This window comes from Zea mays, chromosome 9 (assembly GCF_902167145.1).
Source record: "Zea mays cultivar B73 chromosome 9, Zm-B73-REFERENCE-NAM-5.0, whole genome shotgun sequence".
NCBI classification, from domain to species: domain Eukaryota; kingdom Viridiplantae; phylum Streptophyta; class Magnoliopsida; order Poales; family Poaceae; genus Zea; species Zea mays.
In genome coordinates, this window is record NC_050104.1 from 128,421,177 (window position 1) to 128,449,160 (window position 27,984).

The window sequence follows — 27,984 nt, forward strand, 5'->3', positions numbered from 1 at the left end:
CAAATTTTTATCACAGCCTCTACATATGATATCATGACACGTGGACAGGTTTCATGATTTTCTGACTTTGTTTGTGTTTTATACAATTTATAAACACCTGGATGGCAAGTTCACGGCCATGTTGAGTGAGCATGGTGCTCGAAGTTTCCGGTCCGCTCCTGAAATCGGTCGTAACTTGTGCTAATTAGCATGAATATCATTTTTGCATGCACGGTTTTCTAATTTTCGAGTGACCTGCAGTTTAAATCTGAATTTTCCGAAGAAATGCAAATAAACAAACTAAATCTACTAGCTATTGAAAACACAGTTATAATTGTCCCTAAATGGTACATGTAGGTCTACATAGTGTAGGAACAAACCACAAAAAGTTTGGTGGTCAAAAAAAATACAAATGTACTTTGCCGAGTGTCCACAAAAGGCACTCGGCAAAGACACTCTTTACCGAGCGCCAGTTATTTGACACTCGACAAAGAATCTGCTTTGCCGAGTGTCTGTTTTTGGCTCTCGGCAAAGACTAATGGCCGTCAGCTGCAGACGGCCGCTAACGGTCCTTTGCCGAGAGCCGTCTTTGCCGAGTGTTTGACGCTCGGCAAAGGGCGCTTTGCCGAGTGCTTCTCTGTGCCGAGGGCGCAGCACTCGGTAAACTGTCTCGTTACCGAGCGCAGGACTTTGTCGAGGGCGACACTCGGCAAAGTAGTCTTTGCCGAGTGCCCGATAAAAAGCATTCGGTAAAAATTACGACACTCGGCAAAGGGCCGGATTCCGGTAGTGGATCGGATAATCGTGTCCTCTTGTCTTCGGCTCAAGGCTACAGACTAAACTTTCTCTAGTGTATATATATGGTTGTGTAACAAGGAAGAATATGGATATGATTTTCTATTTTTTTGTTCAGTAGCTGATCGACCTGTGTATGCTAATATATTAATGATGTGCTTGCAGATTAAATCATATGCCATAAAATAACTAGATATTTAATGATGTATAGTAGACCGGATCATATTTAGTTAGACGGAACTTGGTATCCTCGGATAGACAACGGCGTTACTGAGTTTTAAGGTGCAGCGTGAGATAGAGATATATATACAGATAGAGGACACGTAGCATCTCTCGGAAGCAACTCAGCCTGATATGATCAACTCCTCCCATGCAGTGACGAAAGGACGGGCTACGTGGAGAGACAATCGAGCTCGTCATGCATGGTTGCACAAGCTTCCTCGTCGTGTATAGCTAGCTCGCGTCAGGTTCTCCGCAACGCAAGCAGTAAGCCAGCGCGGTGCCGTCCGGCTCGGAGCACGTCAAGCAAGCAGACAGGCAGCCCAGCTTGCATTGCTAGCTAGCTAGCGTCGGTGCAGCTAGCTGGTGCATGCTACCACAGGGGCAATAATAATGCCGTCGTGTGGTGACTGTCGAACGGCGACTGGGTAGGTAGCAGATCCAAGTCTCTAAGAGCTTATCCGATCCATTTTAGCATGGGCCTTTTGCATTCGTATGTACTCACGTTCATATATGGTGCCGGCCGCCCAGCTATAAATAGACGGCAAGCTAAGGGCAATGCCGCACTGGGCACATAACAATACATGCATGTACAAAGATCTGAATAATAATGGGTTCGCTCCGTGATGGCAAGACCAACAGCAGCAGTGGCCGGCGGTGGTGCGCGGTGACCGGCGGCCGGGGCTTCATGGCGAGGCACCTGGTGGCCGCGCTGCTGCGCTCCGGCGAGTGGCTTGTGCGGGTCACCGACCTCGCCCCGGATGTCGTGCTCGGCCTCGGCGACACCGAGGACGTCCTCGATGACGCCCTCCGTGATGGCCGCGCCGTCTATGCCTCAGCGGATGTCTGCAACCTAGACCAGCTTATTCAAGGTGACGAAGATATATAGATATATATAATCATTGTTACGTTGTGCTCTCTTGCCCTAGCTTGACAGTACTGATAAATGTCATTTAATTTGTTTAGAAATGACAGGACATCTTTATAATCTGGGTCAGACATCTTATAATTTAGAAGGAACGAAGGGAGCAGTAGCTATGAATTTGCATGCAATACAAAGTGTGATAGACACACATATATATATATATATGGATAGTATTACCAATGCAATGAACACCCACGACTATCCATGTACCTGACATTTGATTATTATTTTCATGTATTCAGCTTTTGAAGGGGTTGAGGTTGTTTTCCACACAGCTGCTGCGGATCCAAGCAAGAACGACCAGCAACTTCACTATAAGGTCAACGTTGAGGGTCAGTCGAAGAACTACATATTCTAAGAGCGCCTTGACACTAATTAACTAATGTACATCATTTTTTTGATAAGGAAGATTTTATTAATTTTAAGAATATTACATCAAGAGTTGATACAAGTCCTTGAAACTTCTCCCGGCCTATGAAAGCACACATCTCTTAGTAGATCGTGTAAAAACATAAATTTTCATCCTTCCATTCTTGTGTATTTTGTACTCCCTTCGTTTTTTATTGGTCGTGTTTTAGTTCAAAAATGAACTAACGGATAATAAATATTCGAAAGCGAAGGTAGTATAAGTTCAATCCTATCTAACAAAGATTTATACTACAACATACTCCAAAAATCCAAGGAATCCTTCAATATTTTAGGACAGACTAAAACATTATGCTCATGAAATAGCTAGGACAACTCTTGACTGGCTTAAATTATGGTCATATTGGGTTAATCCTTCCCATGAATGGCTATTTTAATCAGATTTCATAGGTGGATTCTTGGAAACCTGGTAAAATTTTAAGGCCAGAATTCCTTATATTATGCGATGGGGGTGTACTAGGCTAGCCAGCAAACTAGAAAATTAGCTAATATTTTTTTTTCTTCGTGTAGATAGAGAACTAACTAAATTTGTAAGAATAAACATGCTATTATTTAATTTATAAGAGTAACATAATGGAAGTTAATTTTACTACTTAGCTTTTCATTTATATATATCCTATTTGCACAGGGACAAAGAACGTGGTTGATGCGTGCATGATTTGCAAGGTGAAAAGGCTTATCCACACCAGCTCTATTGCTGTTGTGTTCGACGGAGTTAATGGGCTTCTCGATGCAAATGAATCATTGCCATACCCAGACAAGGTTGCGTGAAATATATTGACTACTCAATCTGAAAGCTCATCCGCCTTCACAAATTATAGATAAAATATATTTTTATGATGCTTCTTTATTGCAGTTTCCTGATGCGTATGGACAAACAAAGGCAGAAGCAGAAAAGATAGTCATGAAGGCTAATGGCATTAGTGGCCTTCTAACTTGTTGCATACGTCCTGGTAGCATTTTTGGCCCTGGTGACATAGTTATACTACCAACTCTGGACCAATGTGGAAAAACACACGTAAGGAAAAGCATATGCCATGTTTAACATCAGAGAACTAACCAGTAATTTTTTTTGAAGGGATAAATTTATGGGAAGGCATACATCAGACAACAATGGATATAATATTTGGCATGCATACATCTTTTTTATGCCTATGGATCACTGAATAAGTGTTCATGAATACTCTTGACATAAATAAGCAAATAAACTCTATTTACCATCATAATGGTACAATAAAAAATATTACACATTGTAATATTTTTTATTGCAAGTTTTATCGGTTATAGTTTATGTTATTAGTTAGTCTTACATGAAGTTGCTATGGAAGAAACCCTTATTTAAGTGGTCAAAAATTTAAATTAATGTTCATGGCTCAGCTAGGATATAAGTTTGTGAATTTTGTATTGTAACGTTCACATCACCTAGCATCAAATGGAGAGATAATAACTTGAAAACAAGCTACTTATCAAGCTATAACAAGCATTGTTAATCCTTATAGAAAGTTCTATGATCCATCAATTTGCGGGCCGGGTCTTACAAGCTCTATGTTGATGCAGTTTGTTTTTGGTGATGGGAAGAATTGTGATGATTTTGTATATGTTGAAAATGTGGTACATGGCCACATTTGTGCTGAAAAAACTCTTTCTACAATGGAAGGCGCAAAAACCAGTGGTGGAAAAGTATGTTTCTTTCAACTTCAAGAGTGCATGACAAACTTTGAATTGTACAACAAATTATCATGACATATATATTTAAAATTTTAGGCCTACTTTATAACCAATACGGAACCAATGAACATGTGGGACTTTCTATATCTGCTTCAAGAAGAACTTGGATACAAAAGGTAACCTTTCTATGGCTGTACTTTTATACCTGAACAGAGTCTCCTTGTTCTATATGCAAAAGTTAGAGGTTTATAACAAAATTTACATGGTCGTTTCTTGACTTGTTTTCCTTTTTGTATTTGCTTGTGTGTGTATGCACCCACACCCACATAATTACATTAATTCGTAAGAATTATATCGTACATTGTCTTGTTTTTGTATCTCAAGGCAGTATACATTTTTCAACAATTCTTTATTAAATAGAATTTGCCTATAAAGTACACCTTTTTAAATAGAATGTACGTAGGTATGAGGGTTTTAGTTCTGAACTATCCCATCATGTCTACTTTTTTATCTAAATAATTAGATGGATGCCCATATCATTGCAGTGAATTTTGAATCAAAATATTTTAAGTTATGGGCTCTAGTAATTGAGCTACCCACTTACAAAATAGTATTTTTTTTATAATAAGTATTCCTAGAATTAAGGTTCAAAGAACCACACAGATGAAAAATGGACAGTCCTCTACGCAATCTTACGCATATTTATATATTCCAAACATCATGCGAGAAGTTAGTCATATAGAGCCAACTACCACTAACTATATGCTTTTTATATGCAATGGAGACAAATATAAATTAGAATTTATTTACTTCATTTTAAGGTGCAATTGTGCATATAGTATTATATCTTAGTTATGACGACAATTTAATTTTCTTCACTATAGGAGTATTTTTTTCATAGCTAAGAGCACACATGATATACCAAATTGTACTGTTAATGTGATGGAAATTTATTGCAGGTTGTTCAAGATAAGAATACCTTTGATTGTCATCCAGGCAGTAAGCTATTTGGTAGAGTGGGGATACAAGGTTCTACACCATTATGGAATGTGCCAGCCTCAAGTGCTAACACCAGCAAGGATCAAGTATCTGACAGTTCATAGAACATTCAGTTGTAACAAAGCTGCTGAAGAACTTGGCTACAAACCAATTGTGACACTTATGGTTTCATAGATTCAACTCTCTTTGTGTTGCATTCGTTGTTGTTTTTTTCTGTTAGTGCAGCTCGTTTTTGTATTATTGAAATGCTCATGTGCTTTCCTAATTTGCTGTCTAGGATGGTATGAAGCTAGCAGTCAAATCATATATTCGGTTGAGAAATCATGCAGATTTATCTTACAAACATATATAAAAGGTATGAAATTAAGTATCAAATGCCATTGTTGTCATGCCACGTTATATATCCCTTTTATATAAAGTAGATCTAACATACTAGCTCTGTAATCTACAATTTCATGCCCGCTGTTTTTTTGCTAACAATATAAAATATTTCTATATAAAACTTTGCAAGCAGATGCAAACGAACGAATACAATAATGTGCTCACGGCTGCAAAGTACCAAAACAAATAGCTTAGAGTTAATTATACGATCTTCTTGAAGAATTATATTCTTGGAAATTTCTAATGTTTAATAAGTTCTAAATTCTTCATCTAGCTAGCTAGTGATAATATAGGTATAATTCATCCTTTTGTCATGCATCTGCCATCAAAATAGCTGCAGAATAAAATAGTCTAGAATCTTAGCTACAACTCAATCACAAACATTTTAAAAGTATTTATGTGCTATAAATATGATTTCAAAAATTTTAAATAGCTATATATTGAGGAATAAAAAACAAGCCCAGCTAGGTGCCATATATTATTTAGGCTATATATTATATTGTCCAAAAAAATTCATTGCCATATGCGAAATATTTTTGGAACAAGTGTATTGATTCTCACTCTTCCTGTTCTAGATTATCATTATGGCATAGGATGCCTCATGCTGACGATATACAACAGCTTTTGAGAATTGTCATAAGCGAAGGTCTGCCGTGATTATGTTTCCAATAAATAAAAAATTCGGTGTTTACAACTCGCATCAATGTCCTGATCAAAAACCCAGCATGTTGTATTCTGATTTAGTAGCAAAGATAGATTGTAACTCCTTAACAATGATCAGGCATGTATTTCAGATATGTTAATTGGAACACAAATAATATTACTATCTGTATATGTATTGATCACCTTTGTGTGAAATATACCCTGATACCACACTAGCAAGCTAGTACTACCTCTATTTGAATTATGAGGCTTACTTTTTGTTTTTATATGACATTAAATTATCGAAGATCGGAGAACTATCATTACTATTGATGTATTTGTACTACGCTCAGTATACAGGGAAAGTTATACCACCATAAACTACTAAGATGCCTCCGAGTATCCTGATAAAGTGGTTGGAGCCCGACTGCCGCCAAACCCCTTCCCTGGGACCTGCAATGGCCCCAACAAAGGCAGGTGTCCATCATTCCAGGGAGCTCAATCGTAGAGCCCCAAAGGGTAAAAGCTATTCTAGCCAACACGTCCAAAGGATCAGCCTAAGACCCTGAAGCCCTGGAGTGCTCTAGGCTATGGGACATTCCCACATTTAACTTTTGATCACCACAATTTAGGTGGTGTTTGGCTCGCCAAAATGTAACGTAAATAGATTACATGGATAATAGATAACGATACTTTTGTTTGGTTGAGCTCTTTCTAGTAACACTAGGTACTACTATCCAATCTAATTATAACTAGTAGCCATTACAACCGGTAAGAGATCCCATTGACATTCCCTTAACAACATCTGAATCAAACAGTACCTTACATGAATGATCTTAGACCTGGGCCTAGGCCTCCTGAGAGCAAGACGATTCTCCTAGTCATCTGAGACCCTCTATCGGTGCTTGAGTCTCTAGGTTCCCTTACTTCAAATAATTTAAGTGTTTGGATCCGTGCCCCTTGTGGCTCAAGGCATTTGGAGGGGATAGAGGGACCCCTACAGTGCTAAGTGTGAAGACACCTACAGGTCAAAGTAGTGTAGCCGATTCCCCTACTATGGGTGTGGCGGCCGCAAAGGGACGATGCCACGTTTGGGGTATACTCATAGTTTCATAATGATGGTACTTTAAAAAGGGTTCCCATACATCATAGATGTGATGTGCAATGTTATGGTCTAATAGGCATATTGTTGCCACTTGCCACTACTTAGAGAGCAGTACTCATGACCACTATTGCATACATGTGTCAGCCCTGTAGCTATGTGTGGGCATGCCAATGTATTGAGAAGTATTATACGGAGCTTTCCTAGTCGGCTTCGCAAGAGAACGCGTATCTGCCATTCCAATCAAATACACCTGACCTTACGACACAACCAAGCAGAAACTTGTTTGCCCCTAAAGCTATCTCCAGTAACCTTATTTATCTCATCCACTATTTTAACTCCACTTTATAAATGATATAGTCTATAATATAAAACGGTATCTTGCATGGTCATACGCACACTCTGCTTAGCACGGCATAATGGCGACAAATAATTAGCATACACTAAATGGAATAAATCTTTCGGTTGCTAGATCATACCCACAACCACAAAATTATGAATGGTCAGTTTGTGGTTGATGTCACTGTGCTTATTTTTTTTCTTAAGCTGCTATGAAAAAACAGGTACGAAGACCTGATTTATTTTATTACCAAGCATCAATCCGGACCACAGCATCTATATGGTAACTACACGAATTCATGAAAACATCTGTCGTAATGGATAGCACCACGACTGTGGGGCATATTCCTAGGAGCAAACAAACATCTCCAGCACGCAGTGCACAGCATAACAAAGAATGACAGGTTCATATCCAGACAACACATTCACATGGCATTCCCAGCCAATAAATTGAACACTCTACAAAACCAGCGACATTGGTTTCGCTCAGACATCTGTCATTCATCAAACAGACCCATCAACATTATTGTCCTAAACAAAGGAGTCCTACAAGCAGTGCTGCAAACAAGATCCGAAACACATCTCAGAGCCTCAGACACTGACCAAAATACCAATGTGTGCTCAACCCTCCCTGTAGGGAAAGGTCTCAGAAAAGCTATCATGACATCCTCACAAGAAACTCAGTGTTCCTGTTTAACAATATTCCTAGTGTTGTCAGCCCTCAGCCGTACATTTGGCATGTTATTTCATTTCTTGCATGGCCATGAACGACAACAAAACAGCTCCCAAGATGCAAACAGAATGGGTTCGGTAATAACAACAGTACAGTAATACCAAATGGGCACAACCCGTTGCCTCATTCAGGACTAAGAGCGACGTTACTTGTCAGTCAATGGAAATAACCAAGGACCTGCCCACCCACGTTCTGCCTGATTGCTTCCTCATGATCCAAAACACCATTCGGAGTAGTAATCACAACATAGCCCCACTGCAAAGAAAATCAGACCATATAAACAGGAGGCGTGTTAGTGTTACCATGCTGACTGTATACATGTCAAATGTGTGCTCCAGATCTACAGCTAAACTGAGCGGACATAAAGGTTCAAGGATGATTATAGGTTTATACACAGACCTACCCAACTGTACAGCACATTGTGTGGGAACAGGTCAGCAAAACCTGAACGGAGTATGCTGTAGTTCTGAAACTAAGCTGGGGGGATATAACCATCCAAGGGACACGACAGGATTATATGCAAACCTAGCATACTGGATAGCACACTGCACATCGCATGGAGTATCAAAGACAGCATACACAATAGGCAGCCATATCAGTTATTAGTTGTCTGATACGACATTATCAGATTATAAGCTTTTGCGCAACTTCCAAGTCAAAACTGAAACTGACATTGTAGTACTTTTCAGAGGAAGCCAATTAAATTAAAAGAATAAAGGCACTAACAGAACATATAATGTCCATAGATGTGAGTAAACAAAATACCTGGCGTGTTGGGAGCATCCTAACTCTGTATCGTTCTATCTCCTTAGCTTTGAGGTCTTGCCTGTAGGTGAGAGCTTTGCAATCTTTAAGACGTCCATCAAGCTCCACTCTAATTTTCCCAACTCTATTCTCATCAATGACCTCAAATTTTTTGATATACCCTGTGACGTACCAACAAAATTCATAAGCGCATTTGTTTAGAACAACAAACCGTACGGCTAAGAGAACACTGTCTAGATGCAAAAATTCAGAAAATCGACTTGCAGGCAGCATGCACTAAAAGTGGGAAGAAAGCAACCAACTAATGGAGGTCAATTTGCGCTCGTTGAGCTCTGTTAACGAATGAATAAAGGCAAAACACTATTTCGAAAGTCAAGGATGCTTGGTGGAAAATAGGCTTGTTAACGTCCGGTGAATGTGCGCTCTTGCCTTCACCTGCATAATGCCGTTTGCCGACCCACGCACTAGACATTTATATATGTAAAACCGCTGCATCAGGACGACCAACCACAATGTCCACGTTAGTGTTTCCATTTCCAGCCATTGGATGAGCAACCAACGGACAAGCGAGTGCTCCATTGCCATCGGATCATGATGTTTCATAGAGCGCTTCGGCCTTCTCGGGCCCCACGATGCTACGCTACCGTACTCAGTCAACTTGACGAGCAGCTGCAGGACGCCCTCCGACACAACAAACGCCTCGCAGACGGCATCCGACCCCGCGACGTGGAACACGGCCACCGTGAGCTTCGCACCACGCACCAGAACGCAAAGCTCCCTCGTCCCTTAATTCTCCGTTCGTCCAATCGCGCTCAACAGTGGCGGCGCGAAGCCTCTCCAATCCTCCATGCAACGGAAGCTTCCAAGAGCTCCATCCTCTCCAACTAAACATCGCGTTCGCCGCCACCTCCCTCCCCCCCCCCCCGGTCGCGGTACTGTGAAACAGATGCATTCACCCCGGCCAAACGCCGCCGCCCGCCATCCCCCCACACCCCTCCCCGTAGCGTCTCCGTCCGCCCTCCCCCCCCCCCCCCGGCCAAATGTGCCCCCTACTCTCGATGGTTCCAGATTCTCTGGGAGCTTCGCGACGAGACAGCGCGGAGGGGGAACCATATGCAGGTGTGTGGCAATGCATATCATAGCACACATGCTGCAGTTTGTGGATGGAGTCCGGGGGAGGGACTCTAGCAACGATGGATCCGCCAATGGTCAGTCGAATCGATGGGTAATCGTTGAATTGCTGAGTCTGATTTGGTGCGCATTATCTCTGGCTAGGGGTTTTCAGTGGCTGTTTCTGGGTCGATGGATTGGTCGGTTTTGGATTTTCGGTCACTCCTGTGCTATCGCTTGGGGAGCTAATCTTTGGGGAGGGTTTTAGGTCTACATTAACCATAATAAAAAATTCAATCCATCAGCCAAGTCGATTGATATTGATACACTATGATACAGGGATGTTTAGAAGATTATTACCAGCTGATTCCTGTACCACTTCAGCATGTATTCAAGCTATCATGTTTGGTTATATTTGTATTTATTTTTTTTCCTTGATCTGTTGGTGTCAAAGATCAAAATTTCTCGATTTGCATGTAACTGAACATAAAATTGCTGAAGTTTTTCCAATCTGTGAACAGGTGTGTTCTAAGGTTCCTGATATTCAATCTGGTTGAGGTCATATGCTTTTTAAAATACTAGCAAATTAGTTTAAATGATGTTGCTTAGAACTTACGGAGAAGAACTCAATTAAAACACATTGTTCTTCATGCCTCCATATGAATTGAACATATGCATTTTTTAGATTTGTTTACAAAGATTAGTGCCTACTAACTAACGTGTTTCATCTTCTTCCTTGCAGGCTCCACTGACGCTGCTAGCGGAGCAGTTGCCGCAGGACACAGGCATGGGTGAGTAGCAGCCACCAGGTTCTGAGGCCAGAGAGGACAAGCAGGTCAGCGTGCCGAATCTGGGGGAGGGCCTGGTGTTCTAGGTGTTGATGCCGTGATGCGTGTGGAGGCCAGGACACGGACGGTCGCTGCCCGCGTGAACTAATTTGGGAGATAGCACACTGATCAATTATATCACCAAACAGGGTAAGCCCTTAATAAGTTAGTTGTGTGAGTGTGAGTCCATGGTACGACTGGTGCACATACCATCTCAAAGTTTCAATCTGTCATCTCTTATGAAAGTAATTGCTAATAAGGTATGTGCATGGAAAATTAGTGGGTACAAAAAATAACTATTGTATAGCAGCACAAAGATCAGTGTTTGACTTGGAAACCTGAGGAATGAGGAGAGCTATAGCAACTCATCAACTGGCAAACAAGTTGTAAACCTATCTTTCTTTCTTTGTTTCAGTTCACTAATTCATTGATGTGTGCATGATTAAGCTATCTACACTCATGCAACTCTAAATTTGTACACCATATTTTTCAACCGTATTTTAGAGTTACCTTTCGAGTGAACCGCTGCAGCCTGATCCAAACTTTATATCCTATTGTATCCTCAAGACCTTAACGATAACTTTTCGAGTACGCGAGTGCAGACATATATGTCTAAAACAACATTTTTAAAATGTATATGTCTAAAGCAACACTTTTAAAATGTAAAACATATTGGTGATCGAGTTGCGCAAGGCACGACCAATTTACTAGTTAATTTGAAGCTGAGGTGGTTCGGTGTGATAAGTTGCTATCAACGTATAAGGAGCATAGCAAACTTCGATGTCAACATGAGGGGATCAGTACCCTTTTCTCCTTAAACCAGCACGCCACTCGCAAGTCACTATTAGATGTGATTCTCCTAGAAATGGGTTGATTACTCTGTTAACGACTTAGAAGCGGCATCAAAGCTTTGGTGTGCTTCTTGGGAACATCCGACGACGAGATAAGATTGGCGAAGGGAGAGGCGGCGGTATGCTAGCTGGTCATGAAGGAGGTTGTGGCAGATACCTAGTAAGAGGCGGAATACTACCTCGGTACTTCATGATGTTGAGGAAGGAGACCATGACGCCGGAGATGGGTCGGAGAAGCGCCGACGCGTTCCCCCGCCGGTCTGCGTTGACCATCGTGCGCAGAGCATCGTTGAGGATCCGCCGCCCCATCGCGAGTCCGGAGGTTGGATCTTTGACTGACCACAAGCGCCGCCGCCGCCCTTTCCGCTTCCTCTCCTCTAGCAGTAGCGCTACCCGCCGGCGGCGCTCTGCGATGGATTAGGAAGAGGCACGCTGCGCGCACGCCCGGCACTCCTAAACATGGGCCGAGCGCTCTAGGAAGGCCCAGCCCATGCGCCAATGTTTGAGCCGGAGCAGCCGTGGTGGAGGGCCCAGGTGAGGTCGTTTTCCCGTTTCCTTGCTAGACTTTAGCACCGCACTTATTACTCAAGTTTAGCTACTAAAGAAACAAACAAGTGACTAAAATCCTGTTTGGAAGCAACACAGTTTTTAAAAAAACAGTTTTTATCTTTTAGTTAGAAGAGCTTTTTGGTTTTTAAAAACCTGAGAATTTAATATCTATAAACTTGGTTATAAATGGGTATGTTTGGAACCACCCCAATTTCTATAAACCAGTTTCTTAAAAATTGGGTGCTTCCAAACAGGACCTAAGTGGGTGTTTCATTTCTAAGAACTAATTTTTAGTCCCTCCATTTTTTTCATTTTAGTCCCTAAATTTCCAAATACATAAATTAAAATAGAGTTTTAGTTTTCGTATTTGGCAATTTAGGAACTAAAATGAAATAAAATGAAGAGACTAAAAATTAGTCCCTAGAAACCAAACACCCCCTAAAAGAGTTGTGCTAAAGTTTAGAACTCATTAGCACTTTAGCTCCATCAAAGATGCTAAACTATGCTAAAAGTGGTTCTCAACCCTATTTTGTTTTGAATACCCCTTCCTCTCTCCCCCACCATTGGCAGCATGCTCCTCGAGGACCGCAAGACTTTAGCATTTTAACCAACAAGCCTCGAATGCTAAAGTTTATCAAAAGTTTAGCATGTGCTAAATTTAGTCAGCTGCTAAACTTTAGCACTAGAGAAACAACAGGCCCTGAATCTTCTTGTTCAGTGGTCGTGTGACTCATTCCGATCCTAGCTAGAAAATAAGCAAGGTTAACCTAACCTAGCTTGTTAAATACTTGCAAATCCCCTTGTTTGGTTGTATGTACTCAATTAAACTTTTCATGTCTTGTTAAATTTGGTTTGTTTCTTTCCCAAAACCTGAGATCATCCTTTACAACAAAAACTCGTTCCAGTTGGATATGGCATCAAGGCGCAAACTTTGATCACCGTTGTGGATAACCTTTTGTTTTTGTCAATCGGGGACAAGGTTCACCAAACCAGTGGGACTTCAAAAACTGGCCAAGACCGATTAGCAACTAATCGTTATTTATCGGTGTAAACCGATAAAAGCCGGCCAAATCTAAATTCAAACAATTTTTTGAATCAGCTCGGTTTGACATCGATTTATCGACTGATATGACCTATTAATCGGTTCCAGAACCGATAAATCGACAGCACATCAGGTAAAACCGAATGCCTTGTTTTTGGCAAATAAAAACATGTTTATGTCTCAACAATTGAACAAAAAATGTCCCAGCTGTTATCACAACTTCAATAACAACATCTAGCTGTGGTATTTTAAAAGGATTTCAAGTGAAAAGAGAAAAAAATCTCCCTAACCCTAGCTCCTATTCGACCGTCGACTAATCAGTTCTACACGTCGATTTATTATTCCTACACTTCGATTTTTTTAGTTTGAAATTCATTGTGTATTTTGAAATTTGGTTTCAGCAAAAAGTCTTCAAATAGTTATCACAAGTCCAATAACACATTTAATTAGTGGTTCAAATGCATCACATGACACGGTTTCATGGTTCAAATACATTACATGTCTCACTTTTATAGTTCACAAATAACACTGAAGATACAATACACCCTCCACCTTTAACATATGTATAGTTGATACTTGATAGACCTATACATATCATGTCATATACACATGTCAATTTGTTTGAGTTAATGTTAAATCTATTAACATCATAGCGTGCTTTCATACCGATTTTTGTTAAATCTATTAACTTTTGTTTGAGTTAGGTTGATGACAATGGCTTTAAGAACCAATGTTTTTTGTTAGATCTTAGTACTACTATTTAATATTTTTATACCTATAACTATCTAGCGAGGACAAAAGTTGTTGCCTTCAAATCATTATAGGGTATCTGAAGAACACCTAATGTTCTAGTGATCTATCATTACAAGTATTGTTAGCCCATATTGTATATAGCAGTGATAATTTGAAAACATTTCTAGTGAAAAGGAGAGAAAAAATCCCCCAAACTCTAGCCCCTACTCGGCCACCGGCTAATCAGTCATACACATCGATTTATCGGCTTTGGGGAGCGGCCATTTTTAGTTCGAAATCCGTTGCGTATTTTGAAATTTGGTGCCAGCAGAAAGTCTTCAAATAACCTATAGTAGTTATACAAAAACTGGCATCAAAAGTTTTCAAAATTTGCAAATTTTACTAAATTCAAGATCCAAAATCGGTGATACGGTGGAGTCGGCCGGCTAGCCCGGTTAGCCGAACGGCTACGCGATCACTGATCGGGGACCATCTTGCACTGAACCTGCCAATGAATACATCCAGAGTTGAGTTGTGGTATTGTGGCCTTCAACAAAATTTGCATGTACACCAATTAATTAGGGGTCTCTTAAGGGGTTTGTAGGGGTAAGTGGAGAAAAAAAATCAAGAAATAGGCTTTTCATAAAGAGCTCGTCTCTACATGACTCTCTACATATATTATTTTTAACTATATATGATCTAGGAACTTTAGATTGTATTATACAATCTCTTAGTTATATCTTATACTTGAAAAACTGATCTAAAGGTTCCGAGTTGTAAGTGCTCTAAGTATTGTCTTGGTCACGGTTTGCGTGTAGAACGAGGCACCCAAATTAAGGCAACATTAAAGTCTCTGATCATGAGGAACAAGTACAACAAGAATGTAAGAGGGTGTTTGGTTTCAAGAATCAATCCATTCTAGATGAGATGGTGCATTATGAGTTAATTCCATAAATTTGGTGGAATGAACTCATTCCTCGTATTATCACTAATTATTAGCCCAAGGAAGAAAATGGTGATAGATCAACCTATTACATTCCATAAAATCAAACAAGAAAGTAAGGAGTGAGAAGATGATACACTATCTTGTTCCTCAAATCAAACACGCTATAAGTGACTGAGCCTAACCTACAATGTGGTCTCAGGGCAGCCTCTTGATCATGGACTAAGATAAAGCTGTTCTCGAGTTTTCGCGTTGACTAGAATTTAAGTTACAATACAAGCCAGGTCTGGTTGAGATGTAGCCACGATGTGTGAGGGCTTAAATGTTTTTTAGTCCATAAAGTATATGCAGCCGTTGCTTGGGATGCACTTCTGCCCTCCTTTTTGCTAGCCTGAAACCTGAAGTGCCGGGGACTTGCTTCCCCAAAGCATGTTGGGGATCAGTTTTCCTCTTTTGGCAACACCAATTGCTCTAGTACCCATGCTGCCGTACCATATGGGAGTGCTTCGCTCCTCTCCTCTCCTGCAAAGATTTGTGCTGCTGGCCTGTACGATACATAAACAACCTATTGTAAAATTCTGCTCCCAACATTTTGTTCGTAGCTAGCAGTCTGTAGTCGTCTCTGGAAATTTCTGCAAGATGGTAGGATGCATGTTGCTGCTTCATCCATGCACGTTCGACAATCTAGTCCAGTGGCGGAGCTCCGTAAAATTAACGCTCCGGACCACTCTACACATATAATGATGTACTACTCCGTCTTTTTATTTTTAGCGATTTAGTTCAAAATGAACTAGCGGACGATAAATATGTAAGAACGGGGTAGTAACATTTAAAACAATCCAGTGAAACTATGACAGAGAACAATTACTCACAATAGGAGAGAATTACGGGCACATGACAGCAGACAGTCGCTGCCCATTGGCCAGAGAGGCACTTCGCCCTCGCCTATGAATAAGAAAAGAAAGGGAATCAGGTTAAGGAAGTTGTATAGCTTGGAAGAAGATGTAATGGCAGGGGCGAGTTTGCATGGGCGGTGGCGTGGCACCAGTGCAGGGCGCGCGTGGCTCTGCTGCAGGGTCATAGGGAGGCTGGAGGGGGACTGGCGGAGGTCGGACCGGTGGTGGCAGATGCCTGAGTTAGAGCCCGTCCGGTTGTCTCAGAGGTTGCTGCCTTATGCCCTTGCCGGATTCGTGGAGCCCAAAGGCGTGGAGAGTGACTGGAGGGAGGCGGCAGTGCCGCTGGCAACATATGAAGTACAGCCGCACATGTTTGCGAAATAATTGGAAGAGTCTGTGTTTTCATGACTAGGAGAGGCCGCCAGCGTCAAGCTCAATCGCTGCAAGCAGGATGTCTTTGGAGTCACATTTTTGGGCTGAAATGTATTTTGAACCAGATTTTTTCACTGAAAAAAATATATATACAAGAGGAGTTTTGGGCTGCGCCCCGGGCCACGGCCCAGGTGGCCCGGGGCCCAAATCCGCCCATGATCTAGTCCATTTAGTTCTATAATTCCTTTAGTTTAATTAATGTTTTTTCTTAATCTCTCTGCTAGAAGCTATAAGGGGTTTTTACATGTCTGCCTTTAGTTTTGACACACTACACAAGTTTTACCCATAGTTATATATCTTCCACATGTCTACCCTTGCTGCCCAAATATTGATCAGTTGTGCCCTCCAACGCCGTTTCTGTCAAGTTCACGTTTCTTACAGGTGGGACCCACCAAAAAAATCCCTAACCCTCACACCAACCCATCATCTGTGACTGTGTGACGGCTTGAGCTTTTCCGCCATCGTCGCCGCCGCTTATCCCGCCGCTAGTGCATCCATCCACCTTCTGAGCCGCTGTCGGAAGGGAGCAAGCCGCAGCCGGTCCAGTCCGCGCTCCGGCCGCATCCCATGGGTCCGCGCTTCGTGCTCTGGCCGCCTCTGGACTATTGTTTGAGCCCCGCACTCTAGTGGTCTGCGCCCCGCGCTCCGACGACCAACATGTCTGTGCCCTACACTTCGGCTACCCCCGCTGATTCGCACCCCGCGCCCTACACTCCGACGACCTCCTACTGGTCGTCCACGCTCCGCACTATGGCGACACCATACCATACCTAGGTCATACTTGTCCTCCATCCGAGGAGCCACTCGTCCATGACATGTGTGAATCCATGCTATAAACACAAGCAGTTTACTAAGTTTAGGGTATAAATATATGTCTACTATAGGCTACAATCAGTTTATGTATGTAAGCATGCTAGAGGATTTAACTCAAGGTAGGATGCTAGGACTAGGTTTGCTTATAACTGGGACTCAGTTTTACATTTTGTATAGGATACACACAAACTATAAAAAATATTTCAAGTTATCTCAAAATTTTGACAAGGATATTTCTCCTCAATTGCAGAACACCATCAAAGTTTCTGACTCACTAATTATGCAGAGCATTATGAATGGCAGACTGCAAAGAAGACACCAACACACACATATTTTTCGTGACAACAAATTACAGGACAGAAAACACTAGTTGAATAGTAAAGTCAAAGTAGACCAACTGCAATCACAGCTAATTCATGACACCGGCTAATGTAGATAGACTGCATTCACAATTATTCCTCCCTCTTTACGTGATTCGACGAAGGAAAACAAACAAAAGAACGAAATCACAGCTAATTCACGACACCATGCAAAGATCCCGATGACGGCGAGCAGGGTTGACGGCGAGGCGCAATACCAGTCGATGGCGGGGAGGAAGTTTGACGCCATGAGCTCGACAACAGTATAAAGGCAGGGAGGAGGGGGTAGACGGAGGTGAGTACAACAAATGTTGGTGGTGGAAGATGAAGAGGGCGGCACAGGTGCGTAGATGGCTCGAGGTGAAGGGGCAGTGGGCGGCAAAGCTGTGGGGGCCAGGGGAGGACGACAACAAACTAGATGCAGAAGGAGGATGACTCCGATACACGTAGGACAACGTCCGAACGTGGAGCACAGGGGTGGAAGGGACGCAGTGCGGCAGTGGAGGGGGTGAATGGCGGTGTTGAATGGGTGCGACAAAGGGGACCGAGATCTTTGTCTGAGGAAGCTGAGGGCGGCGGATGGGGTTGAGGGTGACACAAGTGCACAGAAGGTCGGGGCAGAGAGAGAGAGCAGTGGGCGGTGAAGTGTGGGGCGCCGGATGACAGACCGGAGGCAGCCGAAGCACGAGGCGCGGACACGCGAGAGGTCACCGGTGTTCGGGTTGGATCGGCTACGGCTTGCTCCCTTCCAGACGAGCTTGAGGCTTGAGCTTGACTGTCGCAGAGGGGGCCGAGGTCGGGCGCAAAGGGAGCTTGCTCCCTATCGGACGAGCACGACAGAGGGTCGAGGGCGACGACAGAGGTACTTGGGAGCTAAGGACGACGAATGGGGGCTGGGGGCAGCTGAGGAGGAGCGAACATGACAAATTATTAAATTTGGTGAGGAAAGGGATGGGCCCCACATGTAAGTATGCAAGGCGATGACGAAACGGTGTTGGAGGCCATTTCGGATGGCTAAGGTGGGTTGACGAGTACAAGCAAAACTATGAGTAGCGCTAAGGAGTGGGATGGGACTAAGGGTAGCAATATAAAAAAACATAAGCTATAACGCCCCCTGACAAAGACCAAAGGGGTTGGATGAAACGTACACTGTCTGAGGGACGATGGTACGAGATCTGATCACTTCATACTCTGTCCCCAATGTCGCAACAGTCATCACAGCGTGACACAGAATGGAGGTCGTCCTCGTTTCACCTAATTACGTCTAAATTAGACATAGACTCCCACACCCCTCATACGAAAACAAGAAAAGGTGCTACGGACGAACTATGTGGTATAAGAGGCCCACAAAACCGGAGGGTACGAGCGAAGACTCCATTCTGGAGACGTGTACCACCACTACGGACGACACTATGTTGCCAACTCGGGTACGTGCCCGTCAGAACCAGGGACCTTCAACGACACGGGCACTATACCTGCGCACATGGTATGAGGACGCCTTGATCAAGACACGTCATCAAGCAGGAGGTTACAGGACCAACATACGACAAGGGAAAAGGCGTTACTAACAGGAAACAAGGGGACCATCTTTATTTTTCTTGGTACACTATCGCACGGGACGACAATTGTAATTGGCCCTCTCCTTGAGGCTTGTGCCATAAAAAGGTATAGGGACAACGACAGGTCGCAACCACATCACAATACAACACACACGTATACAAGAGACTTGGAAGTTTCTCACTCTCTCGTTCCGCTTGTAACCTCCTACTACGAGCAATCTAGTGCCGGTAGTGCAGATCGTTGAAGATTGGAGTAAGGACATTCCGGGTGAACCAGTATAATTGTTAGTCCTACTTGCACACCATCCTGGTCTAAAACGCACATCACAAGTTTAGTGGTTGGTGCTCACTTGAAACACCAACAATATTACATTACATCCACATGAGGTTATTTTATTTTTGTTGGGTTGTCACTTGTCAATGGCACGTGAAAATAGAACTATATAAAAAAATGCAACTGAAAATTTATCTAGCCCAATAATATGTGGCGCACAATGTATTTACAAGCCCACATAGAGGGGAAAAATGAGATGTTGTCTCATCAAAAAAAAAAGAGGAGGAAGATTGTAGAATTTCCACGGTCCAAGCAACTCAACATCTTGGCTTCCATCTTGACCTTAGCAAGGACCCTTGATTAATTTTGACAGTTGACATTTTTTCTTGGTTCCAGTCGCCTCATCACCAGTCCACCATGATATTATCACTTTCATATCTCCAAAACAATGACTGCACGAGAGAAAAAAAAAGGTTTAGAAAAAGGTTCAGACACAGAATTGTGACATCAAAATTGCCTGTGATGGACAATGAGTAGTAGCGAGCGATAGTGAACTTACATTCAGAATCTGTTCTGTCCCACCTGCAACTCTCTGCTTCCCTCTCCTCTTCTTCTTGGCAACCGCAACGACGACCGCCTCGCCTCCTGCCTTTGGTTCCGTCCTCCAAGAAGTATTTCCTGGACGACGCCGACCCGTTCCCCGACCTGGCGTTCATCTTCTTCCCGATCATCGTTCGGAAGAACTGAAAAGACAGTCCACCACCAGAGGGTATTTGTTTAGCTACTAGACTAGACATGGTCGAACGAAGCAGCTAGCTTCATTGTGTTGTGTTGTGTGTGTCTGCCGACCGTTCGCACGCGTGCGCCTACCTTCTCCATTCTTGACTCCACTGGGTCCTTCAAGCTCCGGGGCGGCGCGGCCGAGAAGCCGCCATTGCAGGCGAACATCTTCTTGAGCAGGAACTTGAACGACCTCTGCTTGATGCCGCCGCCGCCGCCGCCGCTATCGAGCAGGTCCCTGGCCCTGTTCAGGATGATCTTGGTGTCCGGCGAGAGGTCTCCTTCTTCCTGGCCGCCGTGATTCGTCGCCGTCGTCTGGACGACCCTCCTCTCCACCTCCAGGCAGGACGGGCAGTTGAGGAACCTGTCCAGCGGCGGCCTGTCCTCGCCGGCCCCGGCCCCGGAGCCGCGGGCGCTGGACTTGGACTTGGCCCGCCGCAGGAGCATGGCCAGCGCGTCCTGGAGCTTCTTCACCTCCTCCACGGTGAACTCCGGCAGGTCCTGCTCCTGCGCGGGAGGCTCCTCGCTGCCGAGCGTGCCGATGGAGAGGATGCCCGCCTGAGGCCATGGCTCGGCGTCGAGACGCTTCTCTGATTCGTGAACGATCGTCCCTTGCGTCGTCCCTTGGGCTCCAGCACCACCTGGCTCAATGTACGCACGCACGTTTTAGCACTCCAGCGCTGAACCTGCAATGCAAGTGCAGGTGCACTGCAAATGAGAGAGCTGGCAGTTACCTCTATATGAACTGGTGGCGGTTGCGCCGTCAAAGATTCTGCTGGTCTCCGTCTTCCCATGGAATCTGCTCTGCATCCAGTTGATGATCTGCAGCCAACAACCAAGGATCGGTCATGCGCCAGTTCTTGTCTAAACTCCCTATAATAATGCCAGTGAAGTTTACTTACCCCCATTGTTGTCTGGTTCCAAGAATCTGTGAGCTTTAGATTCACCTCCAACGACTTTGAGCAAAGAATGCCGTGGGGGCGGGGAGCCACTGGGCTATGGCGATATATAGGACTTAGATTCAGGGGTTCTCTGGTTGGTCCCAGAGAGAGAGAGAGAAGCCGGCCCTTTTGAGTATCTTCTCAACAGGCCAATGGAGTGAGAGCTCTCAGTGAGTGAGTGAGACTGTGAGAGTGAGGCTGTTTGGTCCCCTGCCTAGAGGAGGATTAGGCTTAAATAGCTGGAGATTAGTAATTGATCTAGTATAAAATTGGCAATTAGTAGCGGGGATGCTGCTACTTGTAGCAGCGCGTGTACTTCCACTAAATTCTAGTGCCAAATGGGATAGGCAGATTTGCTTGGAGTTTAAGAAAGCACATGCTGCCAACTACCATATATTGTCGTGGGCTTATTTTGGGATAAAAATTGGGAACCAAAGTGTGTATTCGATTGTGATCACAGAAGAGCTAGGGTAGTGATCACAGGAGACCTAGTTAAAGTAGCACGGAGCTATTTTTATAGCAAATGTTTTTACTATAACTTTAGCATCTTAATTTCTTCTTTTTTATTATCAGTTGTTGTTGACACACCAATGCAAACAGAGCATTCAATTCTTTTCGATGGAAAATAATGTCATTCTCAATGCATAATTTTATCGTATTGTTTTTAAGGCTGTCAGTCTAAAAAATAGTGTGTCTATAGTCCATAAAATTCCTCGTCTTTCATAAAACTCTACCATATCTTTCTTTATTAAATTGCATGTTATGTCGTCCTACTTATTTATGTGACATGCTATTTAATAAGAACAAAACTATTTTATCTATTGACAACGACCTAAGAAATTGACTCATGCGGCCATGCCCAATGGTGTGAATACATTATCATACGGCATAAGTATGGTGCATCGGGATTCAAATAGTTTGTCCTTAATTATGAGCGATAATTAGTTGTCCATGTTCTCATCTATAATCAATGGTAAAAAAAACAATGATTGATGTCAACTACAATATGTGGTGTGTTTAACACGATTATTACAATTACTAATTATATAAAGGAAGGTTATACACAATTAAATATAGATACAAAATTTACAACATATTACATGATCTAATACATTGATGAATGATCGAACGAAAAGCCTAAATTCATAGCCTCCTCTTTTGTAAGACTGCCTTCAGTAGCTTATCCATCCCTATTTTTATATTCAAACTTCACTTTACGAACAATATAGTCTACAGTACAGATCAGTGCAAAACAATATTTTGGATAACTATATGGATAAAGTGTTTGACACAGTCTAAATAATTAAACAAATGTTCTAGAGGTAGCATCTAGCAATACTACAAACTGTTTACCAACCTATTGTTGGCTCGCATTTGGGGCCAATCAATAAAGGAACCCTAGGGCCGGCGCACGACGCACTGAACCTTGGGGTCTTCTCTACTTGAGCGAGGACCGTCCGTGATGAGCGGCCGGACCATCCGCGAATGCATAGAGGGGCTCTGGTTTTCTCTGTGGGCATGCAGACCGTCCGTGTATCAGTGGCAGACCGTCCACGAGGCACGTAGAGGGCTTCATGGATCTCTTGCAGAACCTGGATCTCGCTCCCGAGAGGTACCCCATCAGGAAGGAAAGATCATATGGTTGTGTTGGGGTCGGTAGGCCACCCAAGGCGCATCTAAACGACGTAGAGTGGAGGGGTGGTGAAAATTGAGGATGAGGAAGACTAACTACAAATGCTCCTAGGGCAAGAAATGTAAGCGAACTAGTAAATAGATTGATTGTGTCATGTCAATAGGTTGTACCCCTTCATATATATATGGGGAGATCTGGACCCGTTCCTAGGCGTATCTCAATATATTCCCGCGTGATTAGCTTGGATAAGTACACGCGGGGTAAGGACCCTCGCCCAAGTAAATCTAATCGTGGACCATTCGAGCTATACCCCGCAGACCGTCTGGGCCACATGGCCAGACCATCTGACCGTGCCCAGGTACCAAATATGGTGCTCAACCTATGCCCTCCGCTTTTTGGGTAAGCTTTAAGCAAACCAAAAGCGCTTGATAGAAGTTGTATACAACTCTATATGAATCCATTGGTTCTTTAAGCATCTCGACATACACTAGGGTGATATCATTTTAGGAAGCGACCATTCAATGCCTTGGGTAGCTCATATCATCGCAACGTTCGTAACATATATGCATTACCAGAGATCACATGCGTAACTTTATAAGGCCCTTCCTAGCTTGAGGAACATTTGCTAAACTTTCAGTCCTTACTCCTTAATGGTAAGACTATTTTCCAAACTAGATCTCTAATGTGGAATATCTTAGCCTCTATCTTCTTGTTGTAAGCCTTGGTAACTATGACCTTATCTTTATCAATCTCCCTTAGAGCCATCAAGCTCTTGTCTGTCACCTCATCAATATTATCCATCATTAGATCGTGGTAGTCATTGATAGCTAGAGCATTTTGCGTAGCAAATATGATTGCATTCAGGCTAATCTCTACAGGCAAAACAACTTCATGTCCATACACAAGCTCAAAAGGAGAGACTTTAGAGCACAATGCTTAGATATCCTATCCTATGAGCCCATAAAGCCTCAAACAAAACCTTGTGCCAATGACTAGGATGATCAGATATCTTCTGTTTGATAAGGCTAATTAATGTCCTATTACTTGACTCGACCTGACCTTTGACCTAAGCATAATATTGAGATGAATTGAGTAATTTAATATTATATAATTCAACAAACTCACGTACCTCTTTTTACATAAAAGAAGTCTCCTGATTTACGTAGTCAAAGTCTAAGGAATGTTGAATTTATGAATAATATGCTCAGTCACAAACTCAATTACCTTCATGTTTGTCATACTTTTCAAAGCAACGACTTTTGTCTATTTGGTAAAATAGTATGCAGAGACTTGCACAAAATGATGCCCCTTTGATGACAAAGGATGAATCTCTCATACAAAGTCCAAACCCCATGTCCTAAAGGGCTAAGGCTTGATAATAGGATGTAGTTCGGTGGCAAGCACCAATTGTAAATCACCGAACTGTTGACACACTTGACAACCTTTATAGTACTTAAAACAATCAGTTATCATATTAGGCCAATAGAAGCCGGATCTTCCTAAAAGCCATTTCATCTTTAGGACCGGTTGGTGAGTACCATAAATGCCTTCATGTACTTCGACCATAGCTAATGTAGTGTCATCAGGGCCCAAGCACTTAAGAAAAACATCATTAAGAGTTCGGTGATAAAGTTCATCATCGATGAGAACATATTTAAAAGCCATTTGTCGAATATTCCTATCTGTCCTAACATTTGGGTCATGTAGGTGCTCTCCAATCAACAACATTGGTTGTATTATTGACCGAATCAACCAAGACGATGCTTTTGTTGTTAGCCCAAATGAAGACCTCAAGCCTCATTAGAGCATTTAGGGTTAGCTGAGGAAGATCTATGCCAAACTTCTTCACCACCTCCACAACCACCTTGTGGAGTGGGAATTGAAGCCCGACCTTCATGAAGCTTCGAAACACAGCCACTTCATCTTTCACGGGTCGAGGGGTAGTATCTTCCCCGCCAAGTCTAACTATATAAGTATCACTGATGTAGTTAGTATTCTTCAAAACCTTGATATAGCCATTCATGATGGTTGATTTGCCGAAATAAACATGACTTGGCTTCGATGGGCAATCTTCGTCGTTGTCTTCTTCCTCAAGCTCAAATTCCTCACTACCATTAAAATCTTCGAACAAACCAGCAAAAATATCTTCGGTAATCTTCTCAAGTCTAGGCGTATCCGTAGCATCGTAATACACAACAAGGATGAGTTCATCACTATTTCCTTCACCGGCCATTTTTGCAACTACTATGGTTGCCAACTACGAAGTCTCATGACTAAAGAGAAAGCTTCATAGGCAAAGAAAGCATCAACATCAAGATGTCAAAAGCAGCGAATACCATGCCTGGTGGCCTCAACCCCCACCAGTTTTTATACAAAAAACATGTGGGATTTGAAAATTCATATGCAATTCATCACTGCAAGTGGGCCTTGTGTGACATACGCTTTTGAAGGCATACTTCTAAGGATCTATTTTTCACTAGTGAGCTCAGGGAAGCTGTTTTTCGAACCTTCGGCATGAGGCCTCCATTTTTTGCGGTTTGAGCTCGTTATAAAATTGAACTAACACTAAGCGAGGCTACTGTTAGGGGCCTCCCTTAGCCGAAGTTCCTTGAAACATTGATTTAACAAATATTTCTAAGTCTGTTTTAGGTCTAACAGGGTGATCGACGAAGAATACCTTCGCCAAAAGCAAGGTGCAACTAATAATCGTGAAAGCACAAAGGCAAAGCATCAAGCTTTAGCTCCACAATATGAACATGTTGATAAGGATAGGAACAAAATCTTCAGGGCTTGTTCAAGATGGCTATGAAAGAAATGTCGACAATACCCTTACTTGATTTTGTAGCTCGTATGTATAGGACTGAGGACATGAATGTAATTTTCACGAAGCTATATATCACCACTATAAATAGGTGTACAGAACCATGCAGGAGGGATGCCTTTTTTCCTGGTCGTGACCCAATTTGCTGAGTCTACGAAGTTGTACCTTCTTCTCATATATCTCTTCCTCTACTTACAAAAGGTATACTTGTAATTGTATAATGAAGAAGAAGTAATAAAGGTGGTACAACAGTAATTATTTCTTCTTGAATGTTTTCATTTTTGTTTGGTGGTATTATTATATTTATAATCTTCTTATTTTATTCTATCTCATGAGTAGATTAAAGGATTGAAGATTCTTCGTCATTAATCGTGTTGCCCTATTTTGCTCCCTTCTAGGAATAAGAGGAGGTGACCAACACCAGCTAAATCTAGGAGAAAGAAGCCTCATGAGGTTAAGAGCAAAAATGGACCAAAACTATCAAAACATTGTGTTATCATTCCACTACAAGCTTTGTAGTGAAGCCAATCACAATGTTGTTGGTTACAAGTTGAAAATTGGGTTCCAGTTCAAAAGAAGCCAAGGAACTAGTGGCAACTACTCAAGCTACACTATAGGAAGAGGCTAGACAAGATGCTAGTGCTATTACTGTAACTGACACAGGAAGTGGTGCTAATGAAGAGCCTACATTTGAAGTAGTCTCGACAAATCAAGTGTGTTCATTAGTAACCTGAAAGGGAAATGGGCAAGATAGACATTTCTACATGCTTTGGTGATTGAATATCCAACACAACATCGTGGAGTAACTTGCTTGCTAAGTCTATGAGTATAGGTTCACTAGGATGCAAATTGGAGGATTCTAAGTCCAAACGAGCTCAAAAGAGGCTAGAAAGTGCAAATTTGTGAAAAAGGGTAAAACTGTGATATTTGAACCTTTAGATATGTTGTGTAATCCTATTATAATGTTTCTAGCACTTTGGTTTGGTCGCTAACTCAATTTCTGAAGAAAAGTATGTTTCGAGACTTAGTTTGAGCAAGAACTGAAAATATGGAGAAAGGTTGAGAAAAGGGACCTCCATTTTCGACCTTTGCAGAATACCAAGTCACTCAGGAGCATATACATCACTCGTGCACATTTGAGGCCCACATTGATGCGATTCAAGCACCTTGTTTTGAGAGCCACATCGAAGCCTTAATGTCGGACCGTCATGTCATGCTTAGTGTCATAAATGGTGCTCAACACCATGGTTTTATAAACTACAAAATTGTTGTATCCAAACACTCAACAGTTTTTGCAAACCAAAGTTTTTCATAAAAATATCATATTTATATCTCTACTATATTAAAGCACGGTTTCAACGGTCGTCCCGTGTCATATTTTTACAAATAACCCCTTCTATTGTTTGAAATGACCCCTCACTGACTCCGGCCACTGTCAAACTAGCTGGAGACTGGATCGCTAGAAGTAAACAAGGGAAGCAATGACACTTTTATGTAGACAAATCCACCGAACCTGCTGGTGGTCGCAAGGTCGGCTTGGCGCCGTGCGTCCCCATCACCAAATGACACAAAACAATAGACCAGCATGGACCAGTGGGCCCGCGCCAAATGCACCGCGATAGGACCCCAACAACCCATGCACACCGCTCCGTATGGGATGAGGAAAGCGATTTCAGTAGACCCACACACGCCGCGTCGTCCATGCATAGAAACGCGGGGAAAGCAGTTTCAGAAGCTGCGGGATGGATCCGTTTTACTCACCCTAATCCGCCCACCAACCTGGCTACAAAAAAGTCATACCGAGGCCCCTCAAGCGATAGCGGTGGTGGATTTGCTCGCTGCCGATGGCCTGACGGTCTCCATCTACTCCGACTCACCTACGTTCTCCAAGGTACGCACGTACGTACATCTTATTTTCTGGCTCACTGACTCCACGGGCATCTTCATAGGCCTGTCCACCGATTTCGTGTCGCGTTCGTGGGACATAATGGAGACTGATGCTGCCGGGATGGAGGGCATCGGCGGTTAAGCATGGGCCACACAGAGGGCATCAGTGGCAAGTCACCAACCCTAGGAACAACGACAAGCATTAGCGGCAAGGCACCAACCTTCGGCACGACGACGGACATTGGTGGCAACATCACTTTTGGCATGATGGCGGGTACAACAGTCGGCATAGGGGGCAGCGCGGCGCTGTTTGGCACAATATGGATCTATGGCATATATGGCACCGACACCCACCGTCGGTATGGCAAGCATTAGTGGAAGGGTGGACACGGGCACGATCGACGGCTTCGGCACGACAGAAATGCCCAGGACGGTGATAGGAGCGATGGGGGCAGGGAGTGAGAAAGATGTCGCACGGTGTGGCACGTAGTGCTGCCGTCACCGATGAGCATGATGAGCGTCATCGTCACGAGTGCCGTGGCGGAGAAGAGAGACGAAGCGT

At 43.0% G+C, this 27,984-nt stretch overlaps 3 protein-coding genes across 5 annotated transcripts; 1 reads left to right on the plus strand and 2 right to left on the minus strand.

The window, feature by feature from the left end:
• Window positions 1-1,412: 1,412 nt before the first annotated feature.
• On the plus strand, window positions 1,413-6,735 carry LOC100383338 (3beta-hydroxysteroid-dehydrogenase/decarboxylase). 3 transcript variants are annotated; one of them, XR_004852502.1, is made up of 10 exons: window positions 1,413-1,865; window positions 2,161-2,250; window positions 2,973-3,106; window positions 3,201-3,362; window positions 3,902-4,024; window positions 4,109-4,188; window positions 4,972-5,176; window positions 5,289-5,366; window positions 5,968-6,038; window positions 6,388-6,735. XR_004852502.1 is itself a non-coding variant. In XM_023300988.2 (9 exons), exons 1-8 carry the CDS (start codon window positions 1,604-1,606, stop codon window positions 5,361-5,363), a joined length of 1,131 nt encoding a protein of 376 aa, XP_023156756.1. In that variant the 5' UTR covers window positions 1,413-1,603; the 3' UTR covers window positions 5,364-5,366; window positions 6,388-6,735. The 3 variants fall into 3 exon arrangements, 2 of the variants coding, with proteins under 2 accessions (XP_023156756.1, NP_001353743.1); XM_023300988.2 differs by lacking the exon at window positions 5,968-6,038; NM_001366814.1 differs by lacking the exon at window positions 6,388-6,735 and having other exon boundaries at window positions 1,567-1,865; window positions 5,968-6,099.
• A 1,149-nt stretch (window positions 6,736-7,884) lies between these two features.
• On the minus strand, window positions 7,885-12,192 carry LOC100285614 (40S ribosomal protein S15a-like). The gene is made up of 3 exons (NM_001158505.2): window positions 11,941-12,192; window positions 8,974-9,134; window positions 7,885-8,463 (listed from the first exon to the last, which is right to left on the minus strand). The coding sequence occupies exons 1-3, from the start codon at window positions 12,068-12,070 to the stop codon at window positions 8,365-8,367; spliced, it is 390 nt and encodes a 129-aa protein (NP_001151977.2). The 5' UTR covers window positions 12,071-12,192; the 3' UTR covers window positions 7,885-8,364.
• Window positions 12,193-19,327: 7,135 nt separating this feature from the next.
• Window positions 19,328-21,348, minus strand: LOC103640271 (uncharacterized). Its single transcript, XM_008662886.2, has 5 exons — window positions 21,043-21,348; window positions 20,875-20,962; window positions 20,231-20,781; window positions 19,920-20,103; window positions 19,328-19,812 (listed from the first exon to the last, which is right to left on the minus strand). Exons 1-5 carry the CDS (start codon window positions 21,046-21,048, stop codon window positions 19,793-19,795), a joined length of 849 nt encoding a protein of 282 aa, XP_008661108.2. The 5' UTR covers window positions 21,049-21,348; the 3' UTR covers window positions 19,328-19,792.
• Between the last annotated feature and the right edge of the window lie 6,636 nt (window positions 21,349-27,984).